Below are 19654 nucleotides of genomic sequence, written 5' to 3'. Positions count from 1 at the left end.
ATATATAAATAGGGGCTTACCACTCACCACCTCAATTTAGTTCTAGCTGCCTAAGTAAATACATAAACCTATCTGATTTTATCAGAGGTGGCATCAAGAAGCTGCAAGAATTATCCAGACGCATTCTGCTATGTATGTTGCAAATTTATCGAGACAAAAACACATGGCACTCTGTGACAGCATCTACTAAAATGTGTGAAGCCGACAATGCATATTTTGGCATGTCTGTCGGGATCAAGACATTAAACTGGGCACCTCATTTTACTTGCAAGCACTGCAAAAAACTCTAGAAGGTAAACGGACAATTTTTGTTTGCTTGAATAGTTAAATTTTATACTATACAATTTTAGACCTTTTACATTTTAAATATTTTTTAATTTCCAATACTACAGAAAAAATATCACATATAAAATATTTTGCATGAAACCCTTACACATTATTTGTGGATGAAATAAATTTATTCTTCATAATAACAATTTTATTTTGGTCTTTGCAGGACGGTACAGAGGGGAAAAGAGAGCCATGAAGTTTGTTCTTCCAAGAATTTGGCGTGAACCCACGGAACACTCAAACAATTGCTATTTCTGCATGGTGGACCCATCCAGACGTCGGGCTGGCAAGAATGCATCTGCTATCATGTATCTGGATCTTCCATCAACCATTGCCCCAGTGCTACACTGCCCTGAGCTCTCTGTACCCACTCCACCAGAGAGAAAACAGCCATCTCGAAAAACTACTGATTTCTAAACGTTTTTGTTTATTTTTGTATAACTTCAGTGTAAATACATGTAAATCTTGATTCATATGTTGTTTTATTCGGACCTTATGGAAATGTGCAAATTTACCCGTTTTTACATATAAAATAGGTTATTTCTAAATTTCATTATCCAGGTCACAAAAGCAAAGTTTGAAAGGAATGATGGCCATTTTCTGTACTTTTACAACATAAGCAATTATGAAAGAACACATACTATCCACGAACAAAATTTGTGTTACATAGTGTAATATTATAAAAACCACATAACTGTGATGCAGGGCTTAAAATCGAGAAACATCATGTCCTCAAATTTTGTTCGGAAAGGTTAATAATAATTATTACCGTTAGTTACTAAATTGTTATTTTCGAATTTACGAAGCCAAATCATTCGCAATATCAGCATCTGTTAATTTCCATGTTTGCGGGTAGGTATTTTCTGACAAAAGCAAAATGTTTCCATTTGGCATATTATTATATCGCTTTACTTGCTCCAACTTAAAGTAATTTTCTCACAAGCAGTTATACAGTTTGTGCGAATATACGCTTATAAATTTATTTTGAAGTATAATAACCCTTATTAAAATAAATTACTAGTATATTTCACAATTGGTTGTTGCTTTGGCTAGTGTTAGTTGGCTCCAATACATACAAACAAACAAGCAAGTAAAGTGGCTATTCAAACTTTCGGCCCGGCATGGCCAAACGTGTAAAGGCGTGCGACTCGTAATCTGAGGGTCGCGGGTTCGCGTCCGCGTCGCGCTAAACATGCTCGCCATCCCAGCCGTGGGGGCGTTATAATGTAACGCTCAATCCCACTATTCGTTGGTAAAAGAGTAGCCCAAGAGTTGGTGGTGGGTGGTGATGACTAGCTGCCTTCCCTCTAGTCTGACACTGCTAAATTAGGGACGGCTAGCACAGATAGCCCTCGAGTAGCGTTGTGCGAAATTCAAAAACAAACAAAAATCAAATCAGTGATGACGAGAAACCCACTTGTTGAGAAATTTATATGCAAAAACGGCTCGTTTGGGCTGAGAAAACACTTTTACATAGAAGAGCGAACAACGTTTCGACCTTCTATGTAAAAGTGTTTTCTCAGCCCAAACGAGCCGTTTTTGCATATAAATTTCTAAACAAAAAATCAAACTTTAGACATACCAAGCTATCATGACATTAATATTTTTCATGAAATGGTGATAATTATTAACGACGAAGTTTGTTTGTAGTTAAGCACAAAATTACACACTGGGTTATCTGTGCTCTGCCCACCACGGGTATCGAATCCCAGTTTCTAGCGTAGTAAGTCCGCAGACATAACCCTGTGCCACTGAGGTCGTCATGCGATATAGAGAAGGGAAGTTTCGCATATATATATACCTTTTAAAATATTTACTATTACCTATTCGTATCAAAAGGGTTAATAGACAAATGAGAAATCATGGACAAGCATTTTCGAGTTAAATAGCTTTTAGGAATCTGCCCATTGAAATGGGCAATTGACGACCCCAAGTTTGTTCATAAGTTTCATCGGGATTTAGATTCATGTATACCTGAATGGGTAAAGTAGAAACTTGACTTCTTCTTTGTAAGAGAGACGTTTGTTTAATAGCAAGAGTAAGATACAGTATCCTTCTCTCACTATTTCCAATCATTCTCCTTGAATCCTATTCGTAAGCGCATTCAACAGCTTCTGTTTTCCTGCCAATTTAAAAATATAGTCATATCAAAAAGAGCGCATGATTTTCCTGACATATTTGGTCAATGGGGATTACAGCTGACAGTACCTCTATTAAGTAAACTTATGTCTCATGTAGGTGTAGGATTTCCTCGCAAAGGGTTTTTTAATACTAAAGCAAAAAGATACACAAAGGACTATATGTGTTATGCCCTCTACGGGAACATAAGCCCGGTTTCTAGCGTTTTACTTCCGCAGACATATCGCTGTGCCACAGTAGAGCTTGCAAAAGAAAAGTGACATAATTTAATATATGTAATGAAATGTTCTTAATTTTTTATAATGATTATTTCTCAGGTTTTAGAAAAACCAAAAACAACGAAATCATATGTTGCATATTGAGGTCACTTCGCATCGAAAATGGTGAGGTTCGAATCCTCAGAATCATATTCCTGCATTCGCCACTGACACACATTTTCAGAGATATGACGTAGCTCTCGCATGCAAGAGAAATTTTGTTATTTTCTTGTCTCGCACAGTTCTGGTCTCCCAATAATATTCTATTTAAGGGACCATAAGAAACTTTGTATACCCACCTATCAAGGAAGAACTTCTTCAGGAATAGCTAGTGACAACAAGAGACAAGCTGCCCTCTCATCCATATTCCATGGGTCTTGGAGGAGAAAGGCACAAAAAAAAAGACTTGCCATTTGGCAAGTTATTGCTGTGATTTTTTTATTTCTTGTGTTAAGTTTGTTCAAGGAACTTCATAATGAAAGAATGAAGCTGTGTTGTAAACTATATTTTAATACTATAATTTATTTGTTTGCTAAAAATTCTAAATTGAAAGTAACTGTATATGCTCGATATAATAGTTAGAGGCTAAATATTATATTCCTCTTACAATGAACATCTTCGACAACGAAACAAAAGTTTACGTATTTTTTACACCAGACGACTTCATGTATGGTTTTATGAGTTCGGGAATATCTTTTATTGAACCATTTTTTGCTGTTTATCGTGTGTTTATAGTCTTACTGAGGTATCAAGAATAACAAGATCAGAAAAAGCACAATTCACTTACATGTTCAATATTTAACTAGTTTAAAATTTAAGGCCACAGGGTGGTTATTATTTGTATTAGTATTATTAGGCTGAATTTACACGTAGCTTATTTTTGAATTTACAAGAGTAATACTACCTTTCGAAAATAGGCCTAACACTGTGTTTGTAACTACTTTTGAGCAGTTAACGTTAATTTTTGATTTATTTTAAGAACATAAAACATATTATCAAATTTTTAGATGGCTTCTGCCCTTTTCGCGTGCACAAAATGTAACAGTCGACATCCTTTTGAAGAACTCTCACAAGGACAGCAACTGTGTAAAGTGAGTACCTTAGTACGCTTACCTTTTAGTACTGTGATAGTATTACTGCTAGTACTAGTTAAAGCCAGTTTTTATGTTCTGTATCTTTCACGTTTTCTACTTTATGTTTGATTTAAATTTACTTAAGTATAAATACTAGCATAAAAAAGAAAAAAATGTTCTGAATACATTAAAATTCTATTTTAGTATTTTATCAGTTATTTGATTGTATTCAAAAGTTACTTAATGCTGAATTTACTCTGATTCCTAAGTGCTTGAGTTGTTGGAATTACACCATCACGAACTTTGATATAGCATTAACAATTTTTATTACAAAAGACAGAGCTCTAGGTAACTGTTCAGATAAACATTATACACAACATAAATCTCACAGAATAGGAAAAAAATGACATTATGTACTGACAGGTTATAACTTTAATGGTGATATCGAAATATACATCAATATAAGATTGTTTTTGGAGTTGCTGGTAAAAGGCCTCAGTTCAGTATTATGTAAATAGCTGCTCTACACTTATTCTCTTTTTCTATATATTCATGAAGTTGAGAATTTGAGAACTTTGCTCTCTCAGTGCAAGGTCTACATGGTAACTAAGGCAAAGAAACAGTTTGATGAAGGGAAAATTTTGTTCATTTCATATACCTGTTTAGACTTGTAATTACTATTTGTATCTGTGATGAACTTGTGTTATTCCAAACCTGTGAATGTGCTGAAGTGTTACTGTGTGTTCTGTTGTGCCAATAAGTTTAAAAGAGCTGAATGTTTTTTTCTATTTTGTAGAGAAGTTTCTAAACCATATTAAAAACATTTTTATAACCAATAAAAGAGTAAAATTCAGGGGACCATCCTCCTACATTTGTTTGTTTAGTTTTGGCAATGAAACTTAGTTTGACGTGCTGATTAAAATGGAATTTTTTAACATTTTCATTGCTTAGTTGAGAAGTTGGATAAATTATAATACTAGTAATTTTGGAATATAATTCCAGTGCCCGATATATTTTTTGATCTGAAATACATCTAACTTTCAAACCATTAGTGGAATAAACACATTAAACAAAACGAACTAGCATAAGTATGATGACTAGTTTTGATATATTCGTGTTTTCTGAAGAGGAAAGAAAAGTTAAGAGAGGATCCGATTGATGTGTTTTACGATTAAAAAAAGGGAATTTTTGGTGTGAATATTTCATTTGTTTATACTTAATGGTAAGAATAGAAGAACTAGGGGACACACGTTAATTTAGCAGCGTAGGTGTTATCTTTAGGTAAGACAGTTTTATTTTTCTAATGGGATTATTGCCCTGTGGAATTAGGTGCCTTTGGATGTTGTGCAGGCAGTAAATTGGAGTGAGTTTAAGAGAAAGCTTGATAAATATATAAATGATAAAGTCTCATTAATTTTTTTTCTTATTTATTTACAGGTGAAGAAATTTGGCTTAGCTGAGGTTATTAGGTTTATGTATATTTTCAACCTATTTTAACATAAAATTGTAACTTGTATACTGTTGTTGTGAAGCAATATGACATAAAAGTCACTGTTGGAATGCATTGTTACAAAAATGCACTGACTTTTATATATATAAAAGTTCTTATATAAAGAACTACTTTCCCAGATGGAGTTTTGCTAGCTTGCCTCATTGAAAAGTAATTTTCTGTTGTTTTACTTCACTTGTTTATCTCTTTGTTGGTCGAGCTTTATTGTGCAAAAGTTATTTCACTTAGCTATCAAACATGAGATCAATTTAATAGACTATATGCAAATCACATAAGAGTTAAAACATTATAACATCACATAACAGTTTTTTACTAAGCAGTAATGTATAGTGTACATCATTACCAAGAAATGAGTGAAGTGTTTATGACACTATGACAACCCATTCTCTGCTTTCTAAGAAGTAAGTGTAGAAGTGTTTATGACAGTATAACATCCCATTCTCTTCTTTTCTAAGAAGTGAGTGTAGAAGTATTTATGACAGTATAACATCCCATTCTTTGCATTTTTAAGAAGTGTAGAAGTGTTTATGATAGTATAACATCCCATTCTCTGCATTTTTAAGAAGTGTAGAAGTGTTTATGACAGTACAACATCCCATTCTCTACTTTTCTATGAAGTAAGTGTAGAAGTGTTTATGACAGTATAACATCCCATTCTTTGCCTTTCTAAGAAGTGAGTGTAGAAGTGTTTATGACAGTATAACATCTCATTCTCTGTCTTTCTAAGAAGTGAGTGTAGAAGTGTTTATGACAGTATAACATCCCATTCTCTGTCTTTCTAAGAAGTGAGTGTAGAAGTGTTTATGACAGTATAACATCCCATTCTCTGCATTTTTAAGAAGTGTAGAAGTGTTTATGACAGTACAACATCCCATTCTCTACTTTTCTATGAAGTAAGTGTAGAAGTGTTTATGACAGTATAACATCCCATTCTTTGCCTTTCTAAGAAGTGAGTGTAGAAGTGTTTATGACAGTATAACATCTCATTCTCTGTCTTTCTAAGAAGTGAGTGTAGAAGTGTTTATGACAGTATAACATCCCATTCTCTGTCTTTCTAAGAAGTGAGTGTAGAAGTGTTTATGACAGTATAACATCCCATTCTTTGCCTTTCTAAGAAGTGAGTGTAGAAGTGTTTATGACAGTATAACACCCAAATACTCAAACTATTCAAGTCTTCCAGTGATCACAATACTTGTATTTTATTAATTTTCGAATTTAACATTTTTAAGCGAAATGTTCACAAAAGACAAGTGGATCAGAACTACAAAATAAATATTTATTAAATGAGGAACATTATAAATAAAAAAATCATCACTCATTTTACAGTTAGTTGGTATTTATAAAACCAGAAACATTAATTTCAAGTGATAACTTCGTCATAAATATCTTATTACAATAAATCATGTTATATTTCAGATAACGATACTGAAATTACTGAATACTTAACTCTTTGTCACGTCTTGATTATTCTTTAAAACTTGAAACCATGTTTGTTGGAAAATATGCATTCTGTTGTTGTTTTTATTTATAGATAAACAAATCTCAGTTTTAAAATTTCCTTGTGGTTTGCCCAGTGTTACACACATGAACATAACCAAAAGTCAGTACCTGTAGTTATATGTATTACTTGGGTGAAAAAATAGAAAGCATGATTAACAACACTGTATAGAAATACAGCAACATCCATTTAAAAAACATAATGCTCTGAGGCATGAGTACCTATCATATAACAAACAATTTACCACTTATATATACTTGCTATACCATTTAGACAATATCATATCCACTGAATTCTCAGCAAATAAATATATCAGCCACACTGTTTTATATTGGGTTGAGGAATAATTCGTGAGCGTTTTTTCAAGTTAAAAAATATATTCATAAATGAAATGCTTTCGCAAAATATTTCATGTCATTTGGTAGATAATTTTTTGCTCTAATAGATGGTGTGTTTAATTTTCATATGTCTTTAATTTTTCCTTTCATTTTCAGCTCATTAAATAGAATGTCAAGTGGACAAAATTGAGCATTTTCGACACCATCTGCTTTTTGCATTTAATCGAGGTGTTAACGCCGCTGAAGCTGCTTGTGAGATCTGTTCTGTGTATGGCAAAGGAGCAATGCCTGAAAGTACCGCCCGCTGTTGGTTTTCGCTCTTTAAAAATGGTAATTTTGATCTGAAGGACGGGTCACACACTGTGTTTGATGAAGAACTCTCCACGTCACACGACTAGAGAATTAGCGGAGCAGATGGATTGTGATCAAAAAACTGTGGTGAACCACCTTCATTCAATGGGCAAGGCTCAGAAACTCGGCGCCACACTGTTTGAGCGAAAAGAATAGAAATCAGCGCATCACAATTGCCGCCAGTTTGCTTGCTCGACATTGCTCAACACATGGTCACAAGGAGCGCTTTCTTTGCCGCATCGTCACTGGCGATGAAAAATGGTGCCTGTACATCAATATGAAACAGTGTAAAGAATGGCTCAGCCCCGACAATAAAGCGACTCCTCGAGCAAAACAAGACCTCCATCCTCAAAAGACTATGTTGTGTGTATGGTGGGACTGGGAAGGCATAATCCATCACGAACTGCTTGGGCGCAACCAAACAGTTAATCGCGGAGCCCTATGTTAAGCAATTCAGCAAAAAAGACCAAATCGACAAAACAGTGTTCTTCTGCAGCACAACAACGCTCGTCCTCACATCGCCAATATGCCCAAAGCAGCGATTCAAGAGCTTAAATGGGAAGTGTTGCCTCACCCCCCCATATTCGCCAGACTTGGCGCCATCAGATTTTCATCTCTTTCGATCGCTTTCGAATGCATTGCGTGGTGTATCGTTCAATAATGACGTGGAATTGAGCGCTTGGTTGGACAAATTCTTTGAGTCGTGACCAAAAGACTTTTATCGTCGAGGCATTGAGAAACTTATTGAACGATGGGAGGAAGTTATCAACAACAACGGAGATTTTATTGTTGACTAATTTCTTGCAATTTCGTTTAAAACAATGCATACTATATACCTAGGTATTACATGAAATAAAGTATCATAATAAATGTTTTGGGTGTAATGTGTTCATGCATTGAAGTATTGTATATGCTTGAATGTAATTATTTAAAAACGCTCACGAATTATTCCTCGACCTAATAAAACAGACAACACTTGTGTAACAAACTGTCAGCAAAAAGAACAGAGATTTCACACTTTTGTACGTTCTCTTCAGTCTGTGATGACTCATGAAAACATACAGGTTTCAAGATAAGTTTCCTACACTTTGTGCCAATACTTTACTTCAAATTTGTAGTTTACATTAAATACAATGATATCATGCATCTCATAGTCAACAAAATATGAATATGATCGTTAATTAAAATTATTCTTAATTCTTGAGTGATGAAATTTGTCAATTTAAGAATGGATTGCTAAACCCAAGAAGAAATTCAGCTTGATAAATCAAACAGTATCAAACGCAAGTCAGATGATAATCTGGTAAATGATAATTTGGATAATCTGGTAAAGAACTACAACATATTCTACCAGAAATTTCTTAGAATTATGATTGATTATCTAGGAGAAAATATGTGCATAATTCAGAAGTTATAAAGATTCTGAGTGTTAATAACAGAAAGGTAAGATTTTCAGAGGTGTTCTGTGGAAGTTTAAAGGAGAATTGGGACAGAGTGTATTAAACTTATCTCTTCAGTAGGTTCATGAAGTGTGTGTTACAATTGCAACAGAATCAATGGCAGATCACAAATGAATGTCTCAATCATTTTGAATAAATATATTTTTCTTCATATTAATACCTATATTTTACTTGTTTGGATGTAAATTTTTTGAAATTTGTATGCTTGTAGCAGAAAGGCTGAGAAATATTTCTTTTCCCATTTTATAACATTAATCATTGTGGTACCTCACATGTGAGTCACAGAACAGTTGTGTCCTTAACTCTCTCTTTGTCTGTACAAAGCTTGTACTCAGGAGAACAGACGAGTCTTCTAATCAAGTTTCACAATGATTTTGAAGTCAGAAGCACAAGTAATCAGATCTTATGTGAGAAACAACTCATGCAAAGTGTTTTATAAAGGATAGCTGCAAGGTTTTGGTGATAAATACTGCATAAACAGATATTAATAGCTTGGAATACAAAAAATGGTACCCATGGAATTTCATTCCTGTAAATATTGACGGTCATATAAACAGCAGATATGTGGAGGATTCACAGAATAATGAAATAAATAAAAGAGGACATCTTAATTTTCTTTTCAATAATAATACATTGATCTAATACATCCTACCAAATGACTTCTTGAAACAAAAAGCTCTTCAACCTTTATTTCTACTTGTCTGTGGTTTTGATGTTTACTTCATTCAACTTTTCAAAAATATTATTGTCTAATTCTAAACGGATGCACTTACACTTCACTTACATGCAGAAATTTTGTATTACTTCTCTGTGTTAAATACTCCGGTATTCCTTGGCCAGGCTCTCCTCGATGGAATTTTTAACCACGTGAGATAACGGTTCATTGTGGCCATCACTACTATCTAACATTTGAAACATTGATTATGAACAACAATAACTATTTATCAAGAACTGCACACACAAAATATATATATATATATAGGATTCGTTCCACTAGAACTTTAAAAACAAAAGAAAATGCAAGAAAGAAACCTCACACTTCAAAAATAAAATGTAACATATACACAAGTATCACTAAAATATATGAGTACCACATCTTCACAAGTAAAGGCTTCTGTAAACATTTCAAATACTGTACGTTTTACAACAAACCCATATCCACTGTGCAGAATAAAACCCAGGGCATTACCATTGTAAGTCCTTATATTTACATCTGCTACACCAACAGAAAGGGAAGATTTCAATACAACAAGACTAAGAGGCCAGTTTCACTATTTGTTTTGCCTTCTAGTACTGGAATTGTGCATCAAAAAGTATCAAACTTATTTAACTCATTCCTTGCTAACTTAGAAATCAGATAAAGTGTTAGATTCTGTTTCATATTTATGAAAATATTTTATGTTCTAAATTGCATATTTATTTATTTTTCTTAATTCTGTGAGCAGATCCTATTACATAAAATCAGGGTTGGGTTTTGATCTGAAGACCCACAACAAACCTTCACAATGATGAAATGTCATACCCAAGTATCAAACTTTTTGTTTTTCATGTTAACTTATTATTACATACCAACAAAACTTTACAATGATGCAATTTCATACCAAAGTATCAAACTTTTTCATGTTTTTAACTTATTATTACATACACATAAGGAGTTTTGTTATTCATTTAGGAGATCATGATATTATCGAAAATATAAAATAATAAAGGTGCAAAAAATATTTTTTATTATTAACACAAAAATCACTTGAACCAGCAGAAGCTTCACAAACAAATGTATCCACTTTCCTAATAAACTACTTGTTACTTTATAAATCTAATTATTCACTTTACTAAGGTACTTCATACTAGTTTAGTTATTCATTTTACTATGGGACACTTTACTAGTTTATTTATTCACTTTACTATGGGACTCCTTATTAGTTTATTTATTCACTTTACTATGGGACTCCTTATTAGTTTATTTATTCACTTTACTATGGGACACCTTACTAGTTTATTTATTCACTTTACTAAGGTACTCCTTATTAGTTTAGTTATTCATTTTACCATGGGACTATTTATTAGTTTATTTATTCATTTTACTATGGGACTCCTTATTAGTTTATTTATTCACTTTACTATGGGACACCTTACTAGTTTATTTATTCATTTTACTATGGGACTCCTTATTAGTTTATTTATTCACTTTACTATGGGACACCTTACTAGTTTATTTATTCACTTTACTAAGGTACTCCTTATTAGTTTATTTATTCACTTTACTATGGGACTCCTTATTAGTTTATTCATTTTACTATGGGACTCCTTATTAGTTTATTTATTCACTTTACTATGGGACTCCTTATTAGTTTATTTATTCATTTTACTATGGGACTCCTTATTAGTTTATTTATTCACTTTACTATGGGACTCCTTATTAGTTTATTTATTCACTTTACTATGGGACTCCTTATTAGTTTATTCATTTTACTATGGGACTCCTTATTAGTTTATTTATTCACTTTACTATGGGACTCCTTATTAGTTTATTTATTCACTTTACTATGGGACTCCTTATTAGTTTATTCATTTTACTATGGGACTCCTTATTAGTTTATTTATTCACTTTACTATGGGACTCCTTATTAGTTTATTTATTCACTTTACTATGGGACTCCTTATTAGTTTATTTATTCACTTTACCATGGGACTCCTTATTAGTTTATTTATTCACTTTACTATGGGACTCCTTATTAGTTTATTCATTTTACTATGGGACTCCTTATTAGTTTATTTATTCACTTTACTATGGGACTCCTTATTAGTTTATTTATTCACTTTACTATGGGACTCCTTATTAGTTTATTTATTCACTTTACTATGGGACTCCTTATTAGTTTATTCATTTTACTATGGGACTCCTTATTAGTTTATTTATTCACTTTACTAAGGTACTCCTTATTAGTTTATTTATTCACTTTACTATGGGACTCCTTATTAGTTTATTTATTCACTTTACCATGGGACTCCTTATTAGTTTATTCATTTTACTATGGGACTCCTTATTAGTTTATTTATTCACTTTACCATGGGACTCCTTATTAGTTTATTTATTCACTTTACTATGGGACTCCTTATTAGTTTATTTATTCACTTTACTATGGGACTCCTTATTAGTTTATTTATTCACTTTACCATGGGACTCCTTATTAGTTTATTTATTCACTTTACTATGGGACTCCTTATTAGTTTATTCACTTTACTATGGGACTCCTTATTAGTTTATTTATTCACTTTACTATGGGACTCCTTATTAGTTTATTTATTCACTTTACTATGGGACTCCTTATTAGTTTATTTATTCACTTTACCATGGGACTCCTTATTAGTTTATTTATTCACTTTACTATGGGACTCCTTATTAGTTTATTTATTCACTTTACTATGGGACTCCTTATTAGTTTATTCATTTTACTATGGGACTCCTTATTAGTTTATTCATTTTACTATGGGACTCCTTATTAGTTTATTTATTCACTTTACTATGGGACTCCTTATTAGTTTATTTATTCACTTTACTATGGGACTCCTTATTAGTTTATTTATTCACTTTACTGTGGGACTCCTTATTAGTTTATTTATTCACTTTACCATGGGACTCCTATTAGTTTATTTATTCACTTTACTATGGGACTCCTTATTAGTTTATTTATTCACTTTACTATGGGACTCCTTATTAGTTTATTTATTCACTTTACCATGGGACTCCTTATTAGTTTATTTATTCACTTTACTATGGGACTCCTTATTAGTTTATTTATTCACTTTACCATGGGACTCCTTATTAATTTATTTATTCACTTTACTATGGGACTCCTTATTAGTTTATTTATTCACTTTACTATGGGACTCCTTATTAGTTTATTTATTCACTTTACCATGGGACTATTTATTAGTTTATTTATTCACTTTACTATGGGACTCCTTATTAGTTTATTTATTCACTTTACTATGGGACTCCTTATTAGTTTATTTATTCACTTTACTATGGGACTCCTTATTAGTTTATTTATTCACTTTACTATGGAACTCCTTATTTTAATATATAGATTTGATCAAGTTCATTAAACTGTGAACTCTAAGTTTCTTCATACAACACTTTAAAGTGTTAAATATTAAGTTTCAGTATAGAACACATTAAAGTGCTTATTATAAAGTGTTGTATGCTCAAACTTAAAAGTATTAATTATATCGTTTCAGCACACAACACTTTAAAGTGGTAATTATAATGTTTCAACACAAAACACTTTGAAATGTTAATTGTTAAGTTTAAGCATACAACACTAACATTCTTACCTTTGTAAAGTATAAGCTCATAAGAATTGGAACAAGCAACATCAGCTTCTAGAAGATTATTAAGTTCATGATAGAACTGAAGAATTTCTTCCTTTAGTTTGTCTTCAGTTAGTCCACTATTAGCGGCGTGAGACATCTCCCTCATGGACAAAAGAGGTGTGGCTCCTTCCACAACACACCTTAGTGGCTGTAAATAAAGACAATATTTTATATTAATCTAACTAAACTAAACTAAACAAAAACAACAAAATTAAAGTTGCATCTACTAACTGAAGAATACAAACAGATCAGCCAAGAGAAATATAAATTTTAAAAAATCTATACAAGATAAAAATTAAAAGAACAACAGAGGTGCTAACATACAATGTTTCACTGGCCACATCTAGACCTGTAGAACAAACAAGTTAAATTTTGATTGACTCACATGTGACTCTTTCCTAAACTCCTGAAAACTAGCAATGTTCTGTTTATATGTTGTACAGTGAATTCAGATTTTCTGTTACCTTATCTTTATTTACACTGATCTCATACACTGTGTTCTTGTATGTTCGATTTTGTGTTCCAGCTCTGTCCCGTTCTAGATCTGGTAGCTGATGAGCACGTTTAATATTTTCGTCTCCATAATGCTCGAGGTTCCTGTGGATGAAACCTGACTCTGTGACAAGTATAAACAGTTTCTTCACAAGGATAGAGGTGCCATATTGCTGTTCATACTGCACAATTCTTTCTCTAAATGCTGTATAAAAACAAAACAGATACTGCCTAAAAATAGATGGTGCATAAAAACCCAGTATATAAAAAACAATGTGAAGAAAATATAAGTACAATAAGGTTGTGAGTTCAGTATCAGTTTCTTTTAAGTTATCTTATGACAATAATTTAATGTTATGACCATGTGACAATAACAAATTACTATATTTCTTCCTTTAATGTTTGAACATCTGTACACTGTCATAAACTATTGTAGGTCAATGTTAAAAATTTACTACAGTCTAGGACTAATTTAAAATGAAATAAGCTTATTTGCATAAAGTATCTACAATAGTTAACACACCAAGTGATTCATTCTACTGTCTTCTTGAAAATTTATAGCCAGCTTCACATATTTACAGTCTAGATTTAAATGGACATGAAAAATCTAATGCTGAATTAGAACTTTCTAGGCACTCTAGGTCTATATCAACATAATATACCCTAACTAACACAGAAACTATTACATTAAAAATATTTCTTACAACAACAGAAAGAGGTTTTAAAAGTCATGCAAAATGAATATTTAAAAAAAATGTTAAACTAATATTAAAGATACATTAAACTTATGTGAAGAGTGTTTCCACTGGTCAATATCAAATGTTCAATATAAATTTGCTGAAAGGGCGAGCATGTTTGGTGCGATGGGAATTTGAACCCTCAACCCTCAGATTACGAGTCGAACTCCTTAACCCACCTGCCCATGTCAAGCCTTGATTCTTATGTTATGCACATTTCACTTCAGACTTGTGAAATGTTAGACGTAAAGATCAGATTTAAAAAGAAATCTACAAATTAATTTAGCACATTCTATACAAGAAACTAACAAATATCAGATGTCATAAATCAATAAACAAGGAAACTAAATTCTGTAATAATTAGAATGCATTGATTTATAATATTATAATAATATTTATAAAATTAATGCAAGGCCTAAAAATTAAATATCTGTTGACATTGTTTCTTTCATTTAGACACAATGAATCTTACTGAAACTGTTATTTCACTTTGCTTTATTAAGAAGTCTTCAGTTTTTACTTCCATAATATATTTTGATTTAAAAGATACACAGAAGTACATAACATTAAAATATGCTATTAATAAAAGTCAATATAGTTCAAAACTCATACTCAATCCAAAGTCCGGGTTCAGCACAATCTTCAGGTAAGACGAGTAATAGCAGAAGGCAAGGCGGCGTCCAATACTAAGTTTATTGTCTTCCATAATCTGACTCAACTCCACCTGATTCGGCTTCTAAGTAGCATATTTTATAAGTTAAATATATTAATAATAGCACACCTGTATAACTTTTACAGTTCAACATATTAATGTGCAAGCTTTTGTCACTTTTAAAGATAAATATATTAGTAACAGCACAATTCTACAACTTTTAAAGTTTAAATAAGAAAGTCCTGAGCCTACAAAAAGCTTAAAACTATACAATACATTCACTGTTACTTTGGATTCACTTTTAACAAAAATTCATGTGGAAATTGCACTTCAACAATATACTGTTAGAATTTAGCACATACACTTGTAAAACTTCTACACTACTGTTTCCAATAACACTGTTTCAACAATATACTGTTAGAATTTAGCACATACACTTGTAAAACTTCTACACTACTGTTTCCAATAGCACTGTTTCAACAATATACTGTTATAATTTAGCACATACACTTGTAAAACTTCTACACTACTGTTTCCAATAACACTGTTTCAACAATATACTGTTAGAATTTAGCACATACACTTGTAAAACTTCTGTACTACTGTTTCCAATAGCACTGTTTCAACAATATACTGTTAGAATTTAGCACACTTGTAAAACTTCTACACTACTGTTTCCAATAACACTGTTTCAACAATATACTGTTAGGATTTAGCACATACACTTGTAAAACTTCTGTACTACTGTTTCCAATAGCACTGTTTCAACAATATACTGTTAGAATTTAGCACATACACTTGTAAAACTTCTACACTACTGTTTCCAATAACACTGTTTCAACATATGCTGTTAGAATTTAGCACATGCACTTGTAAACTTCTGTGCTACTGTTTCCAATAGCACTGTTTCAACAATATACTGTTAGAATTTAGCACATACACTTGTAAAACTTCTGCACTACTGTTTCCAATAGCACTGTTTCAACAATATACTGTTAGAATTTAGCACATACACTTGTAAAACTTCTGCACTACTGTTTCCAATAGCACTGTTTCAACAATATACTGTTAGAATTTAGCACATACACTTGTAAAACTTCTGCACTACTGTTTCCAATAGCACTGTTTCAACAATATACTGTTAGAATTTAGCACATACACTTGTAAAACTTCTACATTTTGCACGTAAATAAACTTTCCAATAGCACGTGCTAGAATCACACAATTAAGAACAAATTCATAAATTTTCATAAAAATAGCTTTCATTTTCTGCAGATGATAATACAAAGAAACTCCATCTCAGTGCAGTTTCCTACCATAACAGCTGCAGCAGCTTATAAATAATTGTTTATTTAGTGAAATGAATGGACTTATTTTTGATGTACACACCACATATTTTGACAGAACAGTGGACCTGAAGAAGACAGGCGAAAAATAAATCACTTTATTATGACTTTTTAGAATACTATTCAGGAAGATGGCCACGATGACTGGACGTCTTGTGTGAAATATTCTAACTCTTGCTCATGACCAAACCACCTGGAGATCCCTTATCCATCAGGGAGCAGACTTCTTTGAGTCATCAAGAAGACAACATTTTGAAGAGAAGATGAAACAATGCCAGTTACTACTGAAGTCTCTCTTTCCCTCTAAACTGACCTGAAGACCTGTGCAGCAAGGATTACCTTCATTAGCCATCTCCAGACCCATGTATGAACTTGGAAGACCATCATCCTTGACCTCGATGGATCACCATGACAACAAAATGATTTTTTTTCTCAACTTATTAGTACATTTATGTGTTTTCATACTGAAGACCCTTCCACCCTGACAAAATTATATACTGAAGCAATGTTGTATTTTGAAATATTTTTTATTACTTTCAAAGCTTCATGGTGAGAGATATAAATACCAGAAATGGCATACATTATGACAAAATATTGTAAAAGAATTAGCTGATGTTTTGAAATGCACTAATGATGCCCAGCTATAAATGAAAAGTATGTCAAAGATAAACTTCTCATGAAATACATGAACTGATCTCACCATTACAGAATAAAATGGTTGTGAGAATAATTATGCAAACTCCAACAGAGACTGAACACAAGATTCATGTCAACAGAAACAGAGACTGAACACAAGATTCACATCAACAGAAACAGAGACTGAACACAAGATTCATGCCAACAGAAACATTGAACATAAGATTCATGCCAACAGAAACATTGAACACAAGATTCATGTCAACAGAAACACAGAACACAAGATTCATGTCAACAAAAACAGAGACTGAACACAAGATTCACGTCAACAGAAACAGAGACTGAACATAAGATTCATGTCAACAGAAACAAAGACTGAACACAAGATTCATGTCAACAGAAACAGATACTGAACACAAGATTCACATCAACAGAAACATTGAACACAAGATTTGTGTCAACAGAAACACTGAACAGAAGATTCATGTCAACAAACCATCAGCTGTAAAAAATTTTTAAATTAACTTGGAAAAACTTGCAAATAAGAGTTTAGTTAGAACTATGATGTAGGATAGATACACGTAAACAGGCAGCTATATTATCATCTTCTACTTTAGTCAATCATTGAAGAATTTAGTGTCTCACTCCAAGAATTAGAGAGAGTTGCTAAAAATCATCCATTTAAGTGACAAGTCAGCTTGTAGGTGGACCAAACAGAATTAGTATAAGAAGCCATGTTTTGACAAAAAGTTACTTGGAGAGTTAAAAAGTTGAGTTTTGTGCTGCCAATTCCCTGAGAAAAATTTCCAAACTATATGATGTTGAGATTGGTATTCAATGTTTATTGGCACAAAGCTACAAGGCATTCTGTGTGAGACAAGATGTGGTACAGTATGAGTATATGGCAATTAAGGTAAAAAGTAAAATGTGTAAAATTAGCCACTGCCAGAAAGACTGAAGCAAGAAGTACACCCTAGCAGTCAGTCACCTGAAGTTGGCCTTTACAGTCCTGGGTTCAGTTCAAAATAAAAAATGAAATTTGTAAAAAAATTGTGTTAAAACATTAAGATGTGTAAAAAAATCACGCTAAAACACTATTGGTTTGATAAAAAAAACTTAAATTAAGTGTAAAAGACCAAACTCTTAAAAATGTAAAAACATGAGTGAAATGGACAGGATCACCTATAACATGAGCCAAAGTCAAGGGCAAACCTACTTTTCAAATATCTTGAAAATGATGCTGTCGTTCTAGGTTGTAAAGATGGCATGATAATAAAATTAGGATGATTGTGATCTGAGTGCCACGCAGACCACACAGTGGTGCAGCTGTTCCAGATAAAAGGAAGTGGTGGGTTAAAAAACTGTGACCAATGTGTAGGCTTGCCAAAACAACCTCCTCTCTTCCATCCTTACAGAAGCAAGTGGGCCAAAGACCTAGAGAAGGTTTGATTTTAAAAAGCTTGTTATTGTGCTGCTCTTTCCAGGTTGCCTGCCATCTGGTGTACAGTTTGGATTTAATAACTGGACCATAGTCCATGTATGGAATGGGTACTGAGATGATAGATTCAGAACAGACAAACTTTGCTGCTCTGTCGGCCAGCTCATTCCTACAAATACCAACATGACCTGGTATCCAAAAGAATTGGACAGAGACAGATTAGAGAGAAAGATGGGCTAGTTTGTTTTCAATATTGATGAGAAGGTGGTGACTATCATGGAATGATTCCAGGGCCAATAGACAGCTGAGTGAGTCCATATAATTGTACAATTTGTTGTATGCTGCATAAGTTCAACATGATTTTGGGCAAGAAATGACATATGCAGTGAAAACAGAAACTGCAGGGGGAGTCTGTGTGCCACAATCGAACTGTCACAAATCACAGCTGAGCCCACTGAGTCACCTGATTTGGAACTATCTGTACATACAGGAATGGATGAATCATATGAAAGATGCTCAGCAAAGAAAGAGAGATATTTCCAATCGGGTGAATCTGTTTTCCTCAGATGACTCAAAGATAGGTAACAATTGAGGATGCTGATTTGAAGAAACTGCATTGTTATTCAAGGAGAAATCCAATTCTTCTAATTGTGCCTGAATATGGAGACTAAAAGGAACAATGGCAGATTTTCTGTTATTAAAAAAGTGTGGTCCACTGTGGTTGGAAAACACAACTCCAGGTATGATGCTGTGATAAGGATCAAAGTTTGGAAGCATACCTTAGAGACAGTTGCAAATGGCAAATACTACATTATTTACTATACTACATTACCTTAAGGACACTGTAGCAACAACAGGGTTTCTTGAGCACTGTACCCGAACACCAGTGTCAGACACAATGTTCACAACACCCATTGTGTACGTTCTGTGCTGATACTCAGTTGACCCTGGCCCAAATGGACTAGCTGACTGATCCTGGGGGGCCACCCCAAGACTGCCCGTTTACAGGAATTCAAGGCC

General features: G+C 32.9%; 1 protein-coding gene and 1 long non-coding RNA gene across 8 annotated transcripts in view; one reads left to right on the top strand and one right to left on the bottom strand.

Annotated features, from left to right (window-relative positions):
- Positions 1-2924: 2924 nt before the first annotated feature.
- LOC143250423 (uncharacterized) lies at positions 2925-16996 on the top strand. 4 transcript variants are annotated; one of them, XR_013028180.1, is made up of 3 exons: positions 2925-3471; positions 3734-3817; positions 16676-16996. It is a non-coding gene; the product is annotated as an uncharacterized LOC143250423 (long non-coding RNA). The 4 variants fall into 4 exon arrangements; XR_013028183.1 differs by lacking the exon at positions 16676-16996 and adding an exon at positions 5237-7376 and having other exon boundaries at positions 2925-3393; XR_013028181.1 differs by lacking the exon at positions 16676-16996 and adding an exon at positions 7302-7376.
- The window catches only part of LOC143250422 (stimulator of interferon genes protein-like), a 33064-nt gene continuing 19897 nt past the window's right edge, over positions 6488-19654 (bottom strand). For all 4 annotated transcript variants that reach the window (XM_076500892.1, XM_076500893.1, XM_076500895.1 and 1 more), the window contains 4 exons: positions 15175-15298; positions 13798-14030; positions 13295-13481; positions 6488-9858 (listed from right to left, as the gene is read on the bottom strand). In XM_076500892.1, the coding sequence (XP_076357007.1) occupies positions 9770-9858; positions 13295-13481; positions 13798-14030; positions 15175-15298 (633 nt within the window). In that variant the 3' untranslated portion in view covers positions 6488-9769. The remainder of the gene's footprint in view (positions 9859-13294; positions 13482-13797; positions 14031-15174; positions 15299-19654) is intronic.

The sequence above is a fragment of the Tachypleus tridentatus genome, chromosome 5 (assembly GCF_004210375.1).
Source record: "Tachypleus tridentatus isolate NWPU-2018 chromosome 5, ASM421037v1, whole genome shotgun sequence".
In the NCBI taxonomy this organism is placed as follows: Eukaryota; Metazoa; Arthropoda; class Merostomata; order Xiphosura; family Limulidae; genus Tachypleus; species Tachypleus tridentatus.
Note: the sequence above shows the minus strand (reverse complement) of the source record. Positions and strands in the feature narration are given on the sequence as shown.